Source organism: Bison bison, unplaced genomic scaffold (genome assembly GCF_000754665.1).
Source record: "Bison bison bison isolate TAMUID 2011002044 unplaced genomic scaffold, Bison_UMD1.0 scf7180017864334, whole genome shotgun sequence".
Classification (NCBI taxonomy): Eukaryota; Metazoa; Chordata; class Mammalia; order Artiodactyla; family Bovidae; genus Bison; species Bison bison.
This window is the reverse complement of record NW_011494906.1, coordinates 189,165-212,789: the sequence shown is the minus strand read 5'-3', so window position 1 is coordinate 212,789 and position 23,625 is coordinate 189,165. Positions and strand designations below refer to the sequence as shown.

Below are 23,625 nucleotides of genomic sequence, written 5' to 3'. Positions count from 1 at the left end.
AAAGGTCCGTCTAGTCAAGGCTCTGTTTTTTCCAGTAGTCATGTATGGATGTGAGAGTTGGACTGTGAAGAAAGCTGAGCACTGAAGAATTGATGCTTTTGAACTGTGGTGTTGGAGAAGACTCTTGAGAGTCCCTTGGACTGCAAGGAGATCCAACCAGTCCATCCTAAAGGAGATCAGTCCTGGGTGTTCATTGGAAGGACTGATGCTGAGGGTGAACCTCCAATACTTTGGCCACCCCATGTGAAGAGTTGACTCATTGGAAAAGACCCTGATGCTGGGAGGGATTGGGGGCAGGTGGAGAAGGGGATGACAGAGGATGAGATGCCTGGATGGCATCACCAATTCGATGCACAAGAGTTTGGGTGAACTCTGGGAGTTGGTGATGGACAGGGAGGCCTGGCGTGCTGCGATTCATGGGGGTTGCAAAGAGTCAGACAAGACTGAGCGACTAAACTGAACTGAACATATTTTTAAAAAAAAATGATACAAATGAACTTATTCACTAAACATTGACTTAGAGAGTGAACTTATGGTTTCCAGTGGGGAAGTGTGGAAGGGAGGGATAGACTGGCAGAAAAAAAATATAGTTCAAATCATTATTTCCTATTGATTTTCCATTTCCATTTTCCACTGTTGAAAGTGGTATTGAAGTCCCCTGCTATTATTTCACTATTGTCTATTTCTGCCTTCAGATTGTTAATATTTGCTCAGTCTCTTATTTTGCCCTTCTCTTAATTTGTCTTTCTGTTTCTCTTCTTCTTTTGGGACTTCCACAATGAGAATAGTGTTTTATTTGTTGGTGTTCATAATCCAACTGACATTCTGTACTCTCTTTAATATTTTTTCTTTGTTCTTCTCTGATTGGAAATTTTCAAATGACTTGTCCTTGAGTTCATAGATTTTTCCTCCATTTTATACATCTTTTGTTGGTGCTCTGTATATTGTTTCACTTATTGTATTCTTCAGCTGTAGAATTTGGTTCATATTTATCATTTCTAGCTCTCTGTTCAACTTCTTATTTTGTTCATGTATTATTTTCTTAACGTCATTGAATTCCCAACCTGCATTCTCTTGTAGCTCATTGAGTTTCCTTAAGACAGTTTTCTTGAATTCTTCATGAAGCAGTTCAAAGACATCCACTTATTAGAGGTCAGTTGCTGCAAAACTATTCTGTTTCTTTGTTGGTGTCCTGTTTCCTTGATCTTTTATGTTTCTTATAGTGTTGTATTGATATATGCACATTTCACAGAACAATTACCTCTTCCAAACTTTATAGACTAGGTTTGTTGGAGAAAGACCTTCACTTGCGGTGGAGTGAGCAGGTACCAGCTGGGTGGGGTGTGCCAATTCCAGCTGTGAGGAAGGTCCAGGAGTGTAGTCTCCATGAAGCTCCACCAAGTGAAGGCTGCACTGGTAGCAGCCCTCTAATATTATTGGTGCAAGGGCTGTTTTGGGTACGGATGCCTACCACATCTTTCCTCAGAGTGCGCTGCTCATTTTGCCCTCGATAGGAGGTGTAATTGATGTTGCAAGGTTCACAGCCTGCACTGAATGTTGGGTAGATCCTCCTCTTTGCTCCGTGACCGTCATAGCCCTGTCAAGGGTGGGATCTGATCCCCAGTTGTTGGAATAGAAGCCCTAAGGGTCAGATTCCATAAGGCTCCATTGCCCTTAAGTGCAAGCTTTGTGCCAAAGGAAGTTAGTCCTATAGCAAGTGGGGCCTGTGTGATCACAGTGAACTTAGGTACCTCCCATGCAGGCATTCACAGTTCTGCCCAGTAGCAGCCCAAATTTTCATCCCTTCTCTGTTGTGTTCATCCTAACGCAGTACTATAGTGGCTCTGGGAGCTGGCATGAGCAGCTGCAGGGATCAAGGTGGCTGCCCTGCTGCCTGGGACTTGGGGGGCTGCCTCTTTAAATCCCTCTTTTAAAATATTTGTTTCTGTGTTTCTTCCTTCTCCATCTTATCAAATTCCTCTCAGCATTTTCTAAGTCCCTCTGCTTCTGTCATGACTGTCTTCTATATTGTTTTAGAAGGAAACCTGTTGCCCAAAGCCAACAAACCCAAAGTCAGCAAGGAGGGTCTCGTATGCAACCCATCAGCCACTGTGATGGATTTATTCCACAGGCGTTGTTTTCAAATAAGTTCTGTTGTAAACTGTGTGAGCCTAAATTAGCAAGTACAACTTTAGATTCCCTGAGTGTAGGTTTTATACAGAATCCCTATGCTAAAGGCATGTGTTAGTAGAAGGGATAGTTATAATATTTTAAAATTCCAAAATTTGCAACCTGCCTATATGGTTTAAATTGGTGTCAACCCAATACTAGTAACAGAAGAGAGAAGAGGCTTTGATACATTCAGTTTCTGTTTACACACGGGAAGTTTGCTTCTCAGATCTGCCATTTATTGTTGATGCTTTAAGGATTCATTGCATCTGCCTGCAATAAGGGAGACCTGGGTTTGATCCCTGGGTTGGGAAGATCCCCTGGAGGGCAACCCACTCCAGTACTCTTGCCTGGAGAATCCCATGGACGGAGGAACCTGGTGGGCTACACTCCATGGGGTCGCAAAGAGTCGGACGACTTCACTTTCTCTTTCACTTTCTAAGGATTCAAAGTGCTTTCTTTTTGCTAGTTTTTACAAGAGGTTGTTATTGTTCCTATAGCCTAATTTGGTGCTTTCTTTCTCAGGTTTGGGAGGAAGTTTATAATCAGGTTGTGTTTCCTCCAGCTTGCCATTGTTGATACCTTTACAGTCATTGCCCCCAATTTCCTCATTTACTGCTCACTACGTTTCTTGGCTGGAATGTCTGCTACATGTCTCCTGACAAATAATGTTTTGCTCAGTAAGTCAATGCTTTGTATCTTCAGTGTTTTCCAAGTCTTAACTCTGACCTTGAAATTCCATGTTTATTTAAATAAAATTTCCGCTTGTGTTTTCTTTCAGCACTGGAATGGACAGAGCCCCGATTCCAAGCTATGGCAACAACACTGTTGATGGCTGCCACTAGTCTGGGACAGACAATCCTTGGAGGCCTGGCTTTTGCCATTCGAGACTGGCACACTCTCCAGCTAGTGATGTCTGCACCACTGTTTGTTTTGTTTCTGGCCTCAAGGTATGAACCTTCTTTCCTCCTTTGTCTTGTGAGAGTCTGGGGTGAGAATGTACATGGAATCAAATACAAGAATTCTGTTTGGTCCTGGTCTATCCCTGAGTATTGAAGAAGGAAATGGCAACCCATTCCAGTATTCGTGCCTCAAAAATTCCATGGACAAGAGCCTAGTAGGCTACAGTCCATGGGGTCGGAAAGAGTCAGACATGACTGGGTGACTTTCACTTCACTTCATACCTGAGTATGTACTCTCCTTATATGTACCCTATGTACATTCGAGAAGCAAAACAGGTAGAGTTGCCAGATAAAATTAAAGACATTCAATGAAATTTGAATTTAAGATAACCAGCTAATATTTTTGTGAAATTATATCCCAAATATTGTAAGATACATAATTATACTGAAAATTGTTCATGATTTATATGAAATTTCTAGCTGGGTTTTGTATTTTTGTTTGCTACTGAATAAAACACAATAAATCCCATTGTATTCAAATTTCAAACAAGCAACAAATAGTTTTTTATCTAAAATATTGCATGGGGCATAGTTCTAATTAAAAATTTACCTTTTTTACTTGAAGTCCAAATTTAACTAGGCGCACTATTTTTACATGCTAAAACCAGCAACCCTAAAGACAGAGGACAGCAAAGAATCTTCTGGGAATTCTGAGTCTTTTGAGGTCTTTCCATCCTTACTAAAAAGACTTAACGAGTATGATGCAAACAGAATTGATACAAAAATATTATCCCTACAGAGAAAAACATCTGAAGGTGAGCTAGCCTGCATTACAATCTGTGATTATAGGTATGGCTTTGCAAAAAAATTATGTGATACAGAAGATATGGACATTTTTCATTTTTTTAACTGATATTGGAGAGAGGAATGGGAAGCAAATTCACCTCCACAACTTAGTAAAGAAAAAGCAGCGTGGTTCCTCTAGTTTAAATTAAGTCAGATTGGATCAGTTCACTTCAGTTCAGTCACTCAGTCATGTCTGACTTTTCACGACCCCAAAGATCACAGCACGCCAGGCCTCCATGTCCATCACCAACTCCTGGAGTCTGTCCATTGAGTTGGTGATGCTATCCAACCATCTCATCCTCTGTTGTCCCCTTCTCCTCCCACCCTCAATCTTTCCCAGCATCAGGGTCTTTTCACATGAGTCAGCTCTTTGCATCAGGTGACCAAAGTTTTGGAGTTTCAGCTTCAACATCAGTCCTTCCATTGAACACCCAGGACTGATCTCCTTTAGGATGAGCTGGTTGGACCTCCTTGCAGTCCAAGGGACTCTCAAGAGTCTTCTCCAACACCACAGTTCAAAAGCATCAATTCTTCGGCATTCAGCTTTCTTTATAGTCCAACTCTCACATCCATACATGACCACTGGAAAAACCATAGCCTTGACTAGATGGACCTTTTTTGGCAAAGTAATCTCTCTGCTTTTTAATATGCTGTCTAGTTTGGTCAAAACTTTCCTTCCAAGGAGTAAGTCCCTTTTAATTTCAAGGCTGCAGTCACCTCTGCAGTGATTTTGGAGCTCCCAAAAATAACGGCAGCCACTGTTTTCACTGTTTCCCCATCTATTTGCCATGAAGTCCCTATTTGGGACTGGATGACATCATCTTAGTTTTCTGAATGCTGAGCTTTAAGCCAACTTTTTCACTCTCCTCTTTCACTTTCATCAAGAGGTTCTTTAGTTCTTCTTCACTTTCTGCCATAAGGGTGGTGTCATCTGCATATCTGAGGTTACTGATATTTCTCCCGGCAATATTGATTCCAGCTTGTGCTTCCTCCAGCCCAGTGTTTCTCATGATGTACCCTGCATATAAGTTAAATAAGCAGGGTAACAATATACAATAACCTAAGAAGGCTGTTCAGAAGAAGATTATTGTCTGAAAATGACTCTCCCTCAGAGAAATGATTACAGATATATTAATAATATAATGAGGTGAGTTCATTTAGACTGGAGGCTGTAGTCTCTGTCAGGCTCATCCATTGTGTCACTACACCCTCACGACAGTTCTGCAGAGTCTGTGGGACTGCCTCCTTGCTACACAGATGATAAAATCAAGGCAGCTCTAAGTAACTCGCTTATGTAGCCAGATCCCATCATAACTGGTAGGAGCAGGAGTGACTCCAGTCTGTGTGAGCCTTTGGCGTATATAAATCACTTAAGGGCCCTTATTTTAGAAAAATGACACATTATGAAGAGACATTTCTTATGCCCTTACAAGAACCTTGGCAAAGGCCTGTACAAGTACGGATCCCTCATGTTTCAGCTTCATGAGCTCCCTGGTAAATTTGCCTCTGGTTGAGAAGGGAGTCAATATGACTCCAGCCTGCAATCTCCATAGTGAAGGTAAACCACACAGAGAGGTCATCTCATTTTCCCCTAGTTATGGCACAAGAGAATGTAAGTTTATAAATTTTGGTATAATCCAACAAGTGGTAGGCATCAGACTGGAGGGGAAAGGCATCTCTGGAAAAAAGGCTATGTGCAAAAAGGACAAGTGAGAGTTGACTACACTTTTGTCCTACTCTTCTATTTTAGGTGGTTGATAGAATCTGCTCGGTGGTTGATTACTATAGACAAACCCAAAAAGGGCTTAAAAGAACTTCAAAAAGCAGCCCACAGAAATGGAAGGAAGAATGCTGGAGATATCCTAACCATGGAGGTGAGGAGGCTGGGAGTTAGTTACAAAATGCAAGAAAAACACATATGTTATTCTTTATATTATTTATATGTCATATATATCATTCTTATCCATAAGAGGAAGGGAAAGCAAGATCACAGTGGTGCTTATGAGGTTTCTTACCTCACTGTCCTGTTTCTCAACAAGTATCAACATTGTTTGTGTTGGCATTGGCAGAGAACACGTTGCTGCTAAAAGTAGACACAGATATTTTACTTAACAGAGGAAAAGATCGCTAATTATTAACAACTGGAAAGACTGAGCATTGGTCACACATTAACTTGGTAAGAGAAAGTAACCAAAACTAATTTTTTCTTTCCAGTTCAATGTTCTGATAGCCTTTTTTCAGGGCAACAAGACCAGAAGGAAGGTTCCATGACTGTGCAGAATAGAGCATACGGAACTTCATATTTCTGTTCATTCACTCACAAACACTTTGATCCATGCAATCTACTGATGCTTACCTATGGCAAGTTTGGTTCTATCCCTGGAAGTATGACAGTGAACAATACAAATCTCTGTTTTGTGAAAGTGACAGTCAGCTTACCACACATCCCAAGGGTAAAACTGAAGAGGTATGCCTCAAAGAAGTGATTTTCTTTTTTATTTTTCTTCCTAGGTAGGTAAAACATTGTGGACCATTAAGTGACTCATTCATCATATCATGCACATACATAAAATACTTATCAAAAGATTACAGTGTGTGAGACATGTTACTTGGTCATGAATAACAGAATAAGCCAGGATTCCAGCCTTCTAGAATCTTTCATATAGATATGAGGGGGAAAGTAACAGATATTTTTAAGTCTAAATGTTTGCAATGATAGGGGATAGAAAGACTTCTACTGAAGACCCTGAAAAAAAGAGTCTACCTTCATTTTATTGGAAAAAAAATAATAATTAGCTGGTTCAGGAAAAGAAATGCAATATTTTTGGAAGCATATTCAATGGCATATCTAATGAAAAGTTTTATACTCCCAAAAGAAAGCAGAGGCTCTTTTTAAAAGAGATTTGAATAAGGAGAAGCAAAATGCTTCTGAGAGTTAAGATTCAATTGAAGATGTGGGAAAGGAATCAAAGCATGCTCAGTTGTGTCTGACTTTTTGCAACTCCATGGACTGCAGCCTGTCAGGTTCCTCTGTCCATGAGATATTCCTGGCAAGAATACCAGAGTGGGTTGCCATTTCCTTCTCCAGGGGATCTTCCTGACCCAGGGATTGAAGGTGTGTCTCTTACATCTCCTGCATTAGCAGCTGGGTTCTTTACCACTGAGCCACCTGGGAAGAAATCAAAGTTTCTCCCATAATGAAGCCATTACATGGGGATAATACCCCTGAGGGTCTTTGACATGATGGAGAATATGTTGATACATGCTTCTAAAATAAAAAAGAAAACCTCTAAATTGGTATTGACCTATGGTTCTTTTAAAACTGCATTGATATAACCCTATCTCATACAAAATTAAATTGTACTAACTTATTTCTGAGGAACTATCTTTATAGTCAAGCCCAAATCTAACATTTTGCCTACCAGTTTGGCCCAGTACAGAGAATGAAAGATTTGATCTTACAAGGGCCAGGCACATAACAAAAACAAGTGATACAAGCAGTAAGTAAGACAAGAATAAAGCATCATCAAAGTGAAAGGCAGCTGACGATCACCTCAGTGCCAGGGGAAGAAAGGGAGTTTTGCACAAGAGGAACAACTGAAACTTGGTTTACAAAATGGATTCACTGCATGAATGACTACTCAATATTGTTTAATTTGATTTTTTTTATTTTGTAAAAATAATTTAGAAATTTGTGATGTTAATCTTGTTTTACCTTCATCTGATGAATTGCCTGACACACCCATTTCAATTATAACTTAAATTTGTTCCACTTATATCCACTCAAATATCATTTTATCTTTTAACAGGAGCATAATTGTTTTACAATGTTGTGTTAGTTTCTGCTGTACAATGAAGTGAACCAGCTATATGTATATATATATACCCTCCCTCTTGGACCTCGCTCCCACCTTCCATCCTTCCCACCCATCTAGATCATCACAGGCACCCTGTGCCATGCAGCTATCTATTTTATACATGGTAGTGTATATATATCAATCCTAATCTCCCAACTCATCCACCCTCCCCTTACTCTACTGAGTACATGTGTCTGTCTTCTACATCTGCGTCTGTATTCCTGCCCTGCAAATAAGTTTATCTGTACCATTTTTCTATATTTCACATATATGCATTATTGATTATTCCAGTCTTGAATGTCTGAGAGCCCAGTATATAACACATTTCTCTTCCCCAAAACACATACAACTTAGGTACAATTTTAAGTTTGCAGAAAGACAGAAAGCAAAATCTTTGTTTTTCACTCCAGTGAAAATTGGAATAATAGATGTGACTTTAAATATCTAGCAGCAGAGTATCATCAGCAGGATGAAGGGCTAGGATGGGCCAACACTTGTCTCTCCCTTAAAAACAATAAAAACAATAATTAAACAGCTTGTTGTTGTTTAGCCACTAAGTTGTGTACAACTCTTTTGCAACCCCATGGACTATAGCCCACCAGGCCCCTCTGTCTGTCTGTAGGATTTCCCAGGAAAGAACACTGGAGTGGGTTGCCATTTCCTTCTCCAGGGGATCTTCCTGACCCACATCCCCTGCACTGACAGGCAGATTCTTTACACTGAGACACCAGGGAAGCCCAAAATAAACAACTGCCAACTGACGATAACAGCTCTGGAAAAAGGCTGGACTACAAGGACAAAAGAGCAGAAACACAAAAGTCAAAGGGATATCTGCATAGAAGAAGTGCAGGAAACATTTTACCTGCATCATCCTGTGCTCCAATCCAGAGTAGCTTGGTGACAGGAGGAGTCCCCATGCAGGGATCTTACCCTATGAGGAAATGGAGAGCAGGATACTTCTGCAAGTCTCAACCCTTATGGACTTTTACAGACTTTGCTTCTGAGGACTCAGATAGGCTTCACCTATGCTGATCAGATGTCAGAGATACTTGGAGTCCTAGATACTGTGTTTCTTCTCCAAGGCTGGCACTGTCACTGTGGTGAGACCTTTCCCAGGAACCCCAGTCACTGTTGTGATCAAAATTCCACAGAATTAAATATCCTTTCATGACAAAAATTCTCAAAAAATCAGGTATAGAAGCAATGTACCTAAATATAATAAAGGCCATATATGACAAGCCCATAGCTAACATCATACTCAGTGGTGAAAAGTTAAAAGCCTTTCTTTAAGATCAAGAACAAGACAAAGATGCCCACACTCATCATTTCTGTTCAACATAGTTTGAAATCCTCACCATAATAATTAGGCAAAAAATAAATAAATAAAGCCATCCAGGTCAGAAAGGAAGAAGTAAAATCAATTCTGCTTGCAGATGATACGATCTTATGTACAGTATTGACATGAAACAAACAGACTGCTAGGTATCTCTCCAGTAAAGATGGGTTTATTCAGGATGAATAGAGAATTGCATTTCAGGGCTTGCAAACATGGTGAGCCATGTGCAAGTTCCTGCATGGCAAGGGAAAGAAAACACCTTTATAGGGAGGAAAAAGCAGTTAGGAGATCCTTTACAGCTAACAGAGAGTCCATGGCTTAATTGGTTTGTCCTTGCCAGGAAAGAAAAGGAGTCTTTCTTCTTCCTATTGGGCTCTACTACTATCACAAGACATGGAAGCTCCCCCTTCTAATCTCTTGATTCTATTTAATTGAAGTTTCTGTGTATTAAGTTTATACTATAGAAAATCCTAACAACTCCATATAAAAAGCCTGTTAGAACTGATAAGCAAATTTAGTAAAGTTGAAGGATAAAAAAATCAATGTTAAAAATTAATTATATTTCTATACACTAACAACCAACTATATGAAACAGAAATTAGGAAAGCAAACCCATTTACAACAGTAAAAAAATAAAATAAAATATTTAGGAATAATTTAAGCAAGGAGGTGAAATTTTTCTGTATACAGAAAACTATAAATATTAATGAAAGAAACTGAAGACACAAATAAATGGAAAGATATTCCATGTATTGGCCTGGAGTAATTAACATTGTGAAAGATCCGTACTACCCCCAAGTAATATACAATCTCTCCCCAAGCAATCTCTATCAAAATTCAAATGCATTTTTCTTTGAAGTAGAAAAAAACTATCCTAAAACTTGTACGGTACCACAAAAGACCCTGAATAGCCAAAGCAATCCTGAAAAAGAAGAACAAAGCTGGAGGTATCACACATCCTGATTTCAAACTATATCACAAAATTATAATAATCAAAACAATATGGTGCTGGCATAAAAACAGGCACAAAGAATGGTGGATCAGGTAGACAGCCCAGATACAAACCCATACATAAATGTTCAATAAGAATTTAATAAGGAACACACAATGAGGAAAGAATAATCTCTCCAATAAACAGTATTGGGGCAATTGGACAGTCATATGCAAAAGATTGAAAATGAGTCCCAGTTTCACACAACTCACAAAAATTAACTTCAAATAGATTAAAGACTTAAAGGTAAATCCTAAAAGCATATTAGAGATACCAAGGAAACATTTCATGCAAAGATAGGCTCAATAAAGGACAGAAATGGGAGGGACCTAACAGAAGCAGAAGATATTAAGGACAGATGGCAAGAATACACAGAAGAACTATACAAAAAAAGATTTTCATGACCCAGATAATCATGATGGTGTGATCACTCACCTAGAGCCAGACATCCTGGAATGTGAAGTCAAGTGGGCCTTAGGAAGCACCACTATGAACAAGGCTAATGGAGGTGATGGAATTTCAGTTAAGCTATTTCAAATCCTGAAAGATGATGGTGTGAAAGTGTTGCACTCAATATGCCAGCAAATTGGAAAACTCATCAGTGGTCACAGGACTGGAAAAGGTCAGTTTTCATTCCAATCCAAAGAAAGGCAATGCCAAAGAATGCTCAAACTACCACACAATTGCACTCATCTCACATACTAGTAAAGTAATGCTTAAAATTCTCTGAGCCAGGCTTCAGCAATACATGAACCATCAACTTCCAGATGTTCAAGTTCGATTTAGAAAAGGCAGGGGAACCAGAGATCAAATTGCCAGCATCCACTGGATCATCAAAAAAGCAAGAGAGTTCCAGAAGAACATCTATTTCTGCTTTATTGACTATGCCAAAGCCTTTGACTGTGTAGATCACAATAAACTGTGGAAAATTATGAAAGAGATGGGAATACCAGACCACCTGACCTACCTCTTGAGAAACCTGTATGCAGGTCAGGAAGCAACAGTTAGAACTGGACATGGAACAACAAACCGGTTCCAAATAGGAAAAGGAGTACATCAAGGCTGTATATTGTCACCCTGCTTATTTAACTTATATGCAGAGTACATCATGAGAAACGCTGGGCTGGAAGAAGCACAAGCTGGCATCAAGATTGCCGGGAGAAATATCAATAACCTCAGATTTGCAGATGACACGACCCTTATGGCAGAAAGTGAAGAAGAACTAAAGAGCCTCTTGGTGAAAGTGAAAGAGGAGAGCGAAAAAAAAAAAAAAAGTGGGCTTAAAGCTCAACATTCAGAAAACTAAGATCATGGCATCTGGTCCAATCACTTCATGGCAAATAGGGCAAATAGATGGGGAAACAGTGGAAACTGTTGTGGCTGCCTTTCTTTTTCTGGGCTCCAAAATCACTGCAGATGGTGATTGCAGCCATGAAATTAAAAGACACTTACTCCTTGGAAGGAAAGTTATGACCAACCTAGACAGCATATTAAAAAGCAGAGATATTACTTTGCCAACAAAGGTCCGTCTAGTCAAGGCTATGGTTTTTCCAGTCATGTATGGATGTGAGAGTTGGACAATAAAGAAAGCTGAACACTGAGGAATTGATGCTTTTGAACTGTGGTGTTGGAGAAGACTCCCCAGGAGAAAGGAATGGCTACCCACTCCAGTATTCTTGCCTGGAGAATGCCATAGACAGAGGAGTACAGCCCATGGGATTGCAAAGAGTCAGCCACAACTAGTGAGTAATACACTTACATCCTATGAATGAATAAAGAAGATGTGGTATACACACAATGGAATATTGGCATAAGAAATGAAACACTGTCATTTGTAGCAACATGTATGGACCCTGAAAATAGCATACTAAATGAAGTAACTTGGAGAAAGACAAACTACTTATCACTTATACATAAATTCTTTTTTTTAAACATTTTTTATCTTTTTTAATTTAAATTTATTTATTTTAATTAGAGGCTAATTACAATGTGGTATATATAATATAAATGAATCTATTTAGAAAGCAGATTCACAGACATAGAAAACAAACTTATGGTTACCAAAGGTGAGGTGGGGGGGTGTAAATTATGAGCATAGAATTAATAAATACACACTATTATATATGGGCTCCCCTGATGACTCAGGCAGTGAAAAATCTGCCTGCAATGCAGGAGACCCGGGTTAGATCTCTGGGTCGGGAAGATCTCCTGGAGAAGGGAATGGCAACCCACTCCAGTATTCTTGCCTAGAGAATCCCATGAGCAGAGGAGCCTGGTGGACTACAGTCCATGGGGTTTCAAAGAGTCAGACACAAACTGAGCAACTAACACTAACACTAATATATATGAAATGGATAGTCAGCAAGGGTTTACTGTATACTTTATAACAGGGAATAATATTAAGTGTTTTATAACACCCATTATAAAAATAACCTCAAAATTTTTATACATATGATTATATGCATTATATATATATGGATCACTTTGCTGTAAGCCCAAAACTAACATAATATTATAAATCAACTGTATTTCAATTAATAAATTAAAAATTTTACTTAATAAGTTAATAAGGATCTCAGCTGTACTAGATGTAAATGATATGCACATTTGTGACTACAAATCTTTGTGACAAAGGCATTATTTTTTATTCTCCTAATATCCTAATCCTGATTCTCTGATTTATTCATCTGCTTATTCTTCTTTTGAATGACAAGGACACTGAGGCTAAAAGATATTCAATTAACTTCTCAAGGTACATACCTGGCAAATGGCAGAGCCATTGTATAACACCAGGTAATAAAGTCTGGGCGTAAAATCTACTACTCCAAGATCTCCTCTGATTCTGTCCTTAGATTTAATGCCAGGCATTTCATTCATGAAGACACAACATGCTAGGATTTCCCTTAAAGAGGCTGACTCATGGACCAAAATTAAGGCTGTCAGGAGAATTAGTCTCCTTCCTGAAAAAAATGTTTTTTCTATCAAGAGCAGCCAACTGAGAACCAAGCTCAGTTGCCAGACTTTCAGGCCCCTCTCATAAAAATGAAGCTTTGGACCTAAATTCAAGTAACTCTTCAATTAGTGCCTTCCTGACCTAAATCTACAATCTTGACACCCCTTTTGATTCCCAGCAGGCAAATTGAGTGTCATGCCAAAATGCCATTGTCACTACACAATTTCCCTTTAACTCCACAATTCTCCATTCATAACACTGTACACCTGTCATTACATATTCAGTGTCTGTATTTTCCAGTAGAAACAAAGGGAAGTCATCTACCTGGTCCTCTGTTGGGAACCTCACAAAGCCTACAATTGTGCGACCACTGAACAGTTTGTTTTGTTGAAGGTCCTGAGATCTGCCATGCAGGAGGAGCTGGAGGCAGCAGAGACCAAACCTTCTGTGCTTGACTTGTTCCGCACACCCAACCTGCGTAAAAGGATCTGTCTCCTGTCCTTTGTGAGGTGGGCTTCACACAGTACATGAGGGATGTTAAAATAGTGGAGATGTGATTGTATTTGTTATTTCAACATCTATAACATGCTAGAGGGGCAGATTTGAGACAAAGTATGAGGAAGTTAAGAATATGGTTGCCATGTTTGGCTAAAAGTGAAAAGGTTATGAAAAGGCAAGCACAGAAGTAATTATACAATGAGGAGTTCTGTTTGTCACACCACCCTACCAGGCTCATCACTGCAGATGCTGAGAATGTCAATCATGGCACATGATTGGCTATGAGTATCTTGGCTATAAGTTTCTTCACTTGTTCTAATTTTAATTAAAGTAAAACTACAAATAGTAAAATGAACAAATATATGCTGTTCAATGAACAATTCCATATACAGATAGCCATCACCCAGATCAAGGTATAGAAAAAAAGCTAAAATTCTAGAAGGCTCCATCATATCTTCCCTATAGCAAAACTCTCTCCCCGGAAGTGTAATAACAATTGTGACCTCCATCATCATACAATCATTTTAGATAATTTTAAAGTGATAATCTTGCAAGGAATTATTTCACAAAATAGACCATTCCTTAATAGTTTATCGCCAACACTGCCTGTCTGGGCCAATATTATTGCAATTTGTAGGACCTATAGTCTAAACTTATGTGTTTTTCACCTTTGTTCACCACAGATTTGCAAATGTGCTGACCCATTTTGGCCTGACTCTCCACCTCCAGCACTTGGGGAGCAATATTTTCATGTTCCAGATTCTCTTTGGCATAGTCACCATCCCAGCTAATTACGCTGCTCTTTTGGCACTGAATCACCTGGGCCGTCGAATAACCCAGATGCTTTTCATATTTCTGCTGGCCGTCTCCACTCTAACCATCACATGTGTGTCTGAAGGTAAGAAAAGGCCAAATATTCAAGAAAGAAAATGTCTTCCCCGTCCTCATTTCTCATGAATTGTACTGGTCACACCTATTGCAAGCAAGAAGAAAATGGAGACTGGGTTCTAACAATTCCCCGAAACCAATCTGGAGTTTTAGTACATGTGCATGCTAAGTCACTTCAGTCTTGTCTGACTCTTTGTGACCCTATGGACTGTACCGCACCAGGATCCTCTGTCTATGGGATTCTCTAGGCAAGAATACTGGAGTGGATTGCAATGCCCTCCTCTAGGGCATCTTTCTGATTCAGGGTTTGAACCTGCGTTTCTTGCCTCTCCTGCATTGACAGGCGGGTTCTTTACCACTAGCGCCACCTAGGAAGCCCCAGGTGTTTTTAGTACATATTCTGCTATTAAGTTGCTGGAAAAAGAGCCAAAGATCCGTCAAGGTTGGCTCTGATATCATGTCCAAGAAGTATCTGGAAATTGATGCCATGTATTACTGGCAGTTTCTCTAAGATAGCATTTGATCACTTGGCTTTGCCCAGTCACGCTTCATTTGGGCCTTTGCTTGCTTGCTTGTTTGGCCCCCTGCAGTGGAAGTGTGGAATCTTAACCCCTGGATGGCCAGGGAAGCCCTGCCTTTTTATAGTAAGTATGAAGGGTCTAGGAGCTTCCCTGGTGGCTCAGCAGTAAAGAATCTGCTTGCAATGCAGGAGACGTGGGTTCAATCCCTAGGTTGGGAAGATCTCCAGGAGAAGGAAACAGCAACCTACTCCAGTATTCTTGCCTGGAGACCCCCATGGAGCCTGGCGAGCTACTGTCCATGAGATCTCAAAGAGTTGGACCCGACTTAGTGACTAAACAACCACAACCTGGAGGATCTAGACCTTGTGGCTGCATCTCGTGCAAGGACACGATACTGTCACTTCCTCTCTTCAGGCTCTCTCTCTTTTTTTTTTAATTAACTTATTTATCTTAATTGGAGGATAATTACTTGACAATATTGTGATGGTTTTTGCCATACATCGATATGAATCAGCCTCAGGTGTACATGTATCCCCATTCCAGAACCCCCCTCCCACCTCCCTCTCTACCCTATTCCTCTGGGTTGTCCCAGAGCACCAGCTTTGAGTGCCCTGCTTCATGCAGTGAACCATGACATTTTATTCCATGATTCTGTCTCCAGAATGTATATATATTCTCCAACTCTGGTTTAGGGGTGTGGTCTTGACCTCAAGAAAACAAAAATTTCTTATCTTCAGGCAGAGAAGAAATATCCATTAGGAACAAGTCACTGTAGTTAAGGGCCTCTCTTAGAATCAATTTCACTGAATTAAGCAATCATGTGTAATAAATAGGGGAACCCAGATGGTCACCATGCTTCACGTGACTCCCAGTGTGCAGTTACATATTTTACATGATACTTGAGTAGCAGGTTCCACTCCTCATCTTTTTATTATTATTATTATTGGAACATAACTGTTTTACAATGTTGTGTCAATTTCTGACATACAACAAATTGAATCAGCTATATGTATACATACATCCCCTCCCTCTTGGGCCCCTTTCTTCCCCCGTTCTACCTCTCATCCAACCCATTTAGGTCGCCACAGAACACCAAGTTGAGCTCCTGGTGCTATACAATAGGTTCCCACTAGCTAGCTATTTTACATGTGGTAGTATATATATATGTTAATCCTAGATTCCATCAGTTCAGTTCAGTCGCTCAGTCATGTCTGACTCTTTGTGAACCCATGAATCGCAGCACGCCAGGCCTCCCTGTCCATCACCAATTCCCGGAGTTCACTCAGACTCACGTCCATCGAGTCAGTGATGCATCCAGCCATCTCATCCTCTGTCGTCCCCTTTTCCTCCTGCCCCCAATTCCTCCCAGCATCAGAGTCTTTTCCAATGTGTCAACTCTTCACATGAGGTGGCCAAAGTACCGGAGTTTCAGCTTTAGCATCATTCCTTCCAAAGAACACCCAGGGCTGATCTCCTTTAGAATGGACTGGTTGGATCTCCTTGCAGTCCAAGTGACTCTCAAGAGTCTTCTCCTAGATTCTATACATATGCATTAATATACAGTACTTGTTTTTCTCTTTCTGACTAACTTCACTCTGTATGACAGACTCCAGGATCAGCTACATCACTACAAAGGGTCCAACTTCATTCCTTTTTATGGCTGAATAATATTCCCTTGTATATATGTACCACCTCTTCTTTATCCATTCATTTGTCTGCTGATGGACATTCAGGTTGCTTTTACGTTCTAGCTATTGTTAACAGTGCTGCAATCAAATTGGAGTAGATGTGCTTTTATTTTTATTTTTTTATTATTATTTTTTTAACTTTAAAATATTATATTGGTTTTGCCATACATCAACATGCATCCACCATGGGTATACATGTGGTTTTCTCAGGATACATGCCCAGCAGTGGGATTTCTGGGCCATATGGTAGCTCTGTTTTTAGTCTTGCTCCTCTCTTCATCTTGAACAGCATCAGCAGAGCAAGTTTGCTGCCTTACAATCAACGTCACTCCAATGTTGCAATATTCTTGTGAGATTTTCTGTAACTGGGTGGAAACTGACTGAACCTTGCCTTCAGTGTTTCCCGAGGGCTAGCATTCTTTCCTTTGTGAAGGTCCTTACTCCTGATTTTCTAACATTATTCTAAATCTAGTTGCTCTTCAAATTGTTCATTAACATAGCAGCCCTGCCCTTTTATTATATTCTTCTGCAATGTAAGTCCCTTGTAAATATTGCATATGCACCAATGTTTCAAATTCATGAAGATTTAAGTGATGATCATACCCCTCAGAAACTGCCAACAAGAGTTCTACATTCTACCTCAAGGCCAGAGGAGACACAGAACAGAATTAGTGCCAGAGAACACCTGCTGGTCTCACCTTCTTTTTCCTCTTCTGCAAATCTCAGACATTCAAGGAGAATTGATGAAATAACCCAGACCCTTTTATTCATCATGAGTCCTAAAAAGTAGATAAGTCACATTTCTCAGCCTATTAGACACTGCACATTTTCGACCCCTGTGCAGCTTCTCTGCAGTGTATACTTGCAAACACCTCCATTCAGATCTTCTTCATTTGTAATTACAGGAATGCAATTGCTTCAGCTCAGATTTCATGAGCCTCACTGGTCTTTCTCTCTCCAGAAATGCAGGCTGTGCGTATGGCTTTGGCAGCTTTAGCAACAGGAGTTTCTTTTGCCACATTTGCCAGTAATTTTTGCCATGGAAGTGAATTGATTCCTACTGTGCTCAGGTATACTGAAATCTCATGGATACTCTTTCAGGATCAAAACAGACCTTTCTGAGTTAACTGATATTTATTGAAGGAAGAAAAGAAGATTGGTTAGTTATCAAAGCAATCAATTATAATTACAAAACACCAGCAATTTATAAGCAAATTTATTTAAAGCAGACTTTGTTGGGCACTGGGTGATGCCCTTAAATGCATCATCTTATATAGTCTTCTGAACCACACAAAGGATAGATGGCATGAGTAATGGTATCTTTTTTAATGATCAAACTGTTTTTTAATGCACTTAATGTACTTGAATTTGAAAAAAATCGCTTATGATTAACAGAAAATTTCAAAAGCAAGCATATGTCATCAGCATATGTCTACTGCTATGCTATCTCCCATAATCAAAGCAAAATAATAAATCACAAATTATATTGTAGATTTGTACTTGACTTTCTTTTATTATTGTTTATACCCCAAGGGTAACATCTGTGGGAATCATGGGAATTGCTGCTAATACTGGGGCAGCCCTGGCTCCCCTCTTGATGATTCTAACGGTGTATTCCCCTCACCTGCCCTGGATCATCTACGGAGTCTTACCCATCCTCGCTGGTCTTGTTGTCCCACTCCTTCCTGAAACCAGGAATAAGCCTCTGCCTGATTCCATCCAGGATGTGGAAAATGAGTGAGTAAACCCTCTAAGTGTCCCTTGGGGGAGCTGTGCACTCAGGGTCTGTGACGAGGATGGCAAAACATGAGTTGAGACACTGTCCCCCAAACAAGCTAAGATCTAAGCTATTTCCAGGTGATCCATGCCTTTGGTTTAGCTAGAGTCTCATCCCTCCCCACAGTGACCTCAGACTCTCCCAAGCTTCCCTGGATCACCCAGACCAACATCAGTATGCACCAGTAGGTTCAGTGGTGAAGAAGCCAAAATTAGATGCTCTGGTGTGACATACACACTCCTAAAGGTGTTTCACAAACATGCACTGATCCAAACATGGGATTCTCATCCCTCAGACCCTGGCAGACCTTAGCCCAGAGAGGGCAGTAAGCTCTCTGAGATTGTTGGTGTCTGTAGGTCTGTGACCTGCCCAGGTCACTGAAGACCTGAGGGAGACCAAGGAGAAGACCAGAGCCCCTCCCCTCCCACAGATGGCAGTGTATCTCGGGGGAAAGAGTCCTACTGTGTTGCCTGTGAGATTTGGACCATCTGACTTTCCCTGGAAATGAAATGTTACAAAAAGAGAGAAGAAGAGTAGTAAATATTGGGATTTTAAGGTGATGACTGGGAAAGGATTCTATGACTTTCTGTGTTCAATTTGCCTTTTCCAAAAACTTTTGACCAATGCAATGGTGTCCAAAAGTAAAAGTAGAAATTATTGAAGCTGCCTTCCCAAAGTTTGCTCTGGGAGTTTGGTCTTTTTCTTCACAAGATTCATTCCAACTCTCAGGGCTGAGGTCACAGTTTTCACACAAGCTGGTGGACAAAAGTTTAGCTTATTCTAAAAAAATAAACATGTAGGGCATACAGGCTTCTTCCATGTCTTTTTATTTTTTGTGTTTGCTTACTGATTTATTTGTATTTGTCCTAGGGAAAAAAGCTCAAGAAAAACAAAGCAGGAAGATACTTTCATGAAAGTGACACAGTGTTAAGGGATTCCAGGAATGAACTGTTAATCAAAGAGGAAGAAAAAATTGGTGTCTTTCCTAAATATTAACAAAATGTGAAGAATAAATAAAACAAACTGTATGATAAAAACATAGATCCATTGACTATTGTTGTACTAATTGCTAAATATTCAATACCTACAACCAATCATTGTAAGAGGTATGAAAGAAAATAGAATTATAAAAATATTTATATTAAAATGTTTATGTAATGGTAGAAACCTAGTATGCTTCTAGATAGTAAAATTATTAGTCTTAAAAGCACTAGTGTATTTTGCAGTTACTTGGTAGAATAACTGGTAGAAGAATTACAATTTTTTAAAAACCTATATTTTTGAGATATTAAAACTTGTTCCAAATATATTTAGAAATTAATAGTAGACAAGATGATTCAGAAAAAGAGGATTATAGAGTGGATTGAGATGCTTGTTAAGTGGAGAAGCATGTGCAAGTCTTTAATTTTGTAAGCTATAATAGTAAACCAAAAAAATAGTAATAGCAGATGCATTTTCAAATAAAAAGAAATCCAGAAACAGACCATAGTATTTTAACATTTAATATATCATAATTTGGGCATAAGTCACTAGAGGAAATAGAGTATTGTGCAAAAAAAAAAAAATAGCATTAACCATGTGGTTAGAAGTTGCTAATAATTTGATCACATAGTAAACCAGAAAAATCTACCTGAATAAAGTTAAATGGAACAAATAAACAAAAGAGATGGTTATACTGCTTTCTTTCTGTTTTGAATGACTTTTATCTCACTTTCTTACCTAATTACTCCAGCTGGGACTTCCAGTGCTATGTTGAATAGAAATGCCAAGAGTGGACATTCTTGCCCTGTTCCTCGTATTAAAGGAAACACTTACAGTTTCCCCTGTTAAGTACAATGCTAGCTGTGGGCTTCTCACAGATAGCCTTTAGTATGTTCAGGCAATTTCCTTCTATTCCTGTCTATTAGTGTTTTATCACAAAAGGGCGTCATTTTTGTGAAATTCTTTTCTGCATTCATTGAGATGATCATTTGATTTTTATCCCTCATTCTGTTAATGTGGCATGTCACATTATTGACCTGATGTGTTGAACCATCCTTACATATCAGCGGTAAATCCCACATGGTCATGATGTATAACCCTTTTAACAAGCTGTCAAATTATTTTCTAACATTTTGTTGGGAATTTTTGTGTCTACATTCATCAGGAATACTGGCCTATAACATTCTTTTCTTGTATTAATAGTATCTTTAACTTTGGTATCAGGATAATGCTAGCCTCAAAATATTAATTTGGGAGTGTTCCCTCTTCTTCAATTTCTGAAAGAGTTTTGAGAACTTGTGTTAATTCTTTAAGTGTCTGGTAGAATGCATCTGTGAAACCATCTAGTCTCGAGCTTTTCTTTGTTATAACAAAGTGCATATGTGCTCAGTCATGTCCAACTCTTAGCAACCCTTTGGCCTCTAGCCCTCCAGGCTCCTCTGTCCATGGGATTTTTCAGGCAAGAATGCTGGAGTGGGATCTCCTCTAAGGGATCTTCCTGACCCAGGGATCTGACCCATGTCTCCTGAGTCTTCCATGTTGACAAGTGGATTCTTTACCACTGAGCCATCCGAGAAGTCTGGGACCGAGGCTTGGGTGGTTCAGCTGATAAGGAACTTGCCTGTCAATACAGGAGACGCAAATTCAATCCCTGGGTCAGGAAAATTCCCTGGAGTGGAAAAGGGCAACCCGCTCCAGTATTCTTGCCTGGGAAATTCCATGGACAGAGGGGTCCATGGGGTTGCAAAGAGTTGGACACAACTGAGGGCACATGCACCATTTTCTTTGTTGGGAGATTTTAAATTAATGATTTAATTTACTTCCTCATTATTGGTCTGTTCAGAATTTTTTTATTTCTTCCAGATTCTAGGAATTTATATCTTATAGGTTACCCAATTAGTTGATGTATAATTGTTCATAGTAGTGTCCTATGATCTTTTTAATTTCTCTGGCATGAGTGGTAATGTCTCTTCTTTTTCACTTCTGATTTCATTTATTTGTCTCCTCTTTTTTGCATTAGTGAAAAAATATCGGTTTTATTTTATTTTTTCCAAAACATTACTTAGTTTTGGGTTTTTTAAATTGTGTCTGCTATTTCATTTATTTCTGCTCTAATCTTTAATGTTTCCTTCCTCCTGTTAATTTAGGCTCAGTTTCTTCTTTTTCTAGTTTCTTGAAGTGTAAAGTTACGATTTTTAATTTGAGATATTTCTTCTTTTTAGTGAAAGCACTTATTACTATAAATTTCCCTCTTAGTACTACTTTGCTGCATACCATAGTTTAGATACCTTGCACTTTCATTTTTGTTTGTCTCAAGATATTAACTAATTTCCTTTTTGATTTCTTTTTTGGCCCACTGGTTGTTCAAGAGCATTTGGTTAAATTTCCACATATTTATGAATTTTCCAATTTTCCTCATATTATTGATTTATAGTTCTATTTCACTGTGCTTGCAGAAAAAATTTAGTATGATTTCAATGACTATGATTTTATTTGTAGAAGACCCTAAAGACTTCACAAAAAAAAAAAAAAAGAAACTGTGAGAACTAATAAACAAATGCAATAACATTGCTGGATACAAATTCAATAAGCAAAAATCAGTTGCATTTCAATACACTAATAATGAACTATCCAAGACAGAAATTAAGAAAACAATTTCATTTGTAATAGCAAAAAAAAGAATAAGACAGAATGAAGAAGTGAAAAACTTGTACTTTGCAAATTATATGAAGTAATGGGAATGGATGCCATGATCTTAGTTTTTTGAATGTTGATTTTTATGCCAGCTTTTTCACTCTCCTCTTTCATCTTCATCAAGAGGCTCTTTAATTCCTCTTCACTTTCTGCCATAAGTGTGGTGTCATCTGCATATCTGAGGTTATTGATACTTCTCCCGGCAATCTTGATTCCAGCTTGTACTTCATCCAGCCCGGTATTTCACATGATGTACTCTGCATATAAGTTAAATAAGCAGGATGACAATATACAGCCTTGATGTACTCCTTTTCCTATTTGGAACCAGTCTGTTGTTCCATGTCTGGTTCTACCTGTTGCTCCTTGACCTGCATACAGGTTTCTCAGGAGGCAGGTCAGGTGTCCTGACAGTCTCTTTAAGAATTACCAAAGCAATCTATAGATTCAATGCAATCCCTATCAAGATACCAATGATATTTGTCACAGAGCTAGAACAAATAATTTCACAATTTGTATGGAAATACAAAAAACCTCGAATAGCCAAAGCAATCTTGAGAAAGAAGAATGGAACTGGAGGAATCAACCTGCCTCACTTCAGGCTCTACTACAAAGCCACAGTCATCAAGACAGTATGGTACTGGCACAAAGACAGAAATATAGATCAATGGAACAAAATAGAAAGCCCAGAGATAAATCCACGCACCTATGGACACCTTATCTTTGACAAAGGAAGCAAGAATACACAATGGATTAAAGACAATCTCTTTAACAAGTGGTGCTGGGGAAACTGGTCAACCACTTGTAAAAGAATGAAACTAGAACACTCTCTAACACCATACACAAAAATAAACTCAAAATGGATTAAAGATTTAAACATAAGACCAGAAACTATAAAACTCCTAGAGGAGAACATAGGAAAAACACTCTCCAACATACATCACAGCAGGATCCTCTATGACCCACCTCCCAGAATATTGGAAATAAAAGCAGAAATAAACAAATGGGACCTAATTAAACTTAAAAGCTTCTGAACAACAAAGGAAACTATAAGCAAGGTGAAAAGACAGCCTTCAGAATGGGAGAAAATAATAGCAAATGAAGCAACTGACAAACAACTAATCTCAAAAATATACAAGCAACTCCTGCAGCTCAATTCCAGAAAAATAAACGACCCAATCAAAAAATGGGCCAAAGAACTAAATAAACATTTCTCCAAAGAAGACATACAGATGGCTAACAAACACATGAAAAGATGCTCAACATCACTCATTATCAGAGGAATCCACTAGCTTTGTTTGTAGTGATGCTTCCTAAGGCCCACTTGACTTCACATTCCAGATGTCTGGCTCTAGGTGAATGATCACACCATCGTGATTATCTGGGTCATAAAGATCTTTTTTGTGTAGTTCTTCTGTGTATTCTAGCCACCTCTTCTTAATATCTTCTGCTTCTGTTAGGTCCATATCATTTCTGTCCTTTATCAAGCCCATCTTTGCATGAAATATTTCCTTGGTATCTCTAATT

General features: G+C 39.0%; 1 protein-coding gene across 1 annotated transcript in view; it reads left to right on the top strand.

Moving 5' to 3' along the window:
- The window catches only part of LOC104998654 (solute carrier family 22 member 9-like), a 28,966-nt gene extending 8,862 nt beyond the window's left edge, over positions 1 to 20,104 (top strand). The window contains exons 3-10 of the mRNA XM_010853950.1: positions 2,695 to 2,849; positions 2,951 to 3,119; positions 5,668 to 5,791; positions 13,448 to 13,563; positions 14,236 to 14,450; positions 17,611 to 17,719; positions 18,183 to 18,386; positions 19,297 to 20,104. Of these exons, the coding sequence (XP_010852252.1) occupies positions 2,695 to 2,849; positions 2,951 to 3,119; positions 5,668 to 5,791; positions 13,448 to 13,563; positions 14,236 to 14,450; positions 17,611 to 17,719; positions 18,183 to 18,386; positions 19,297 to 19,357 (1,153 nt within the window). The 3' untranslated portion in view covers positions 19,358 to 20,104. The remainder of the gene's footprint in view (positions 1 to 2,694; positions 2,850 to 2,950; positions 3,120 to 5,667; positions 5,792 to 13,447; positions 13,564 to 14,235; positions 14,451 to 17,610; positions 17,720 to 18,182; positions 18,387 to 19,296) is intronic.
- Positions 20,105 to 23,625: the final 3,521 nt, after the last annotated feature.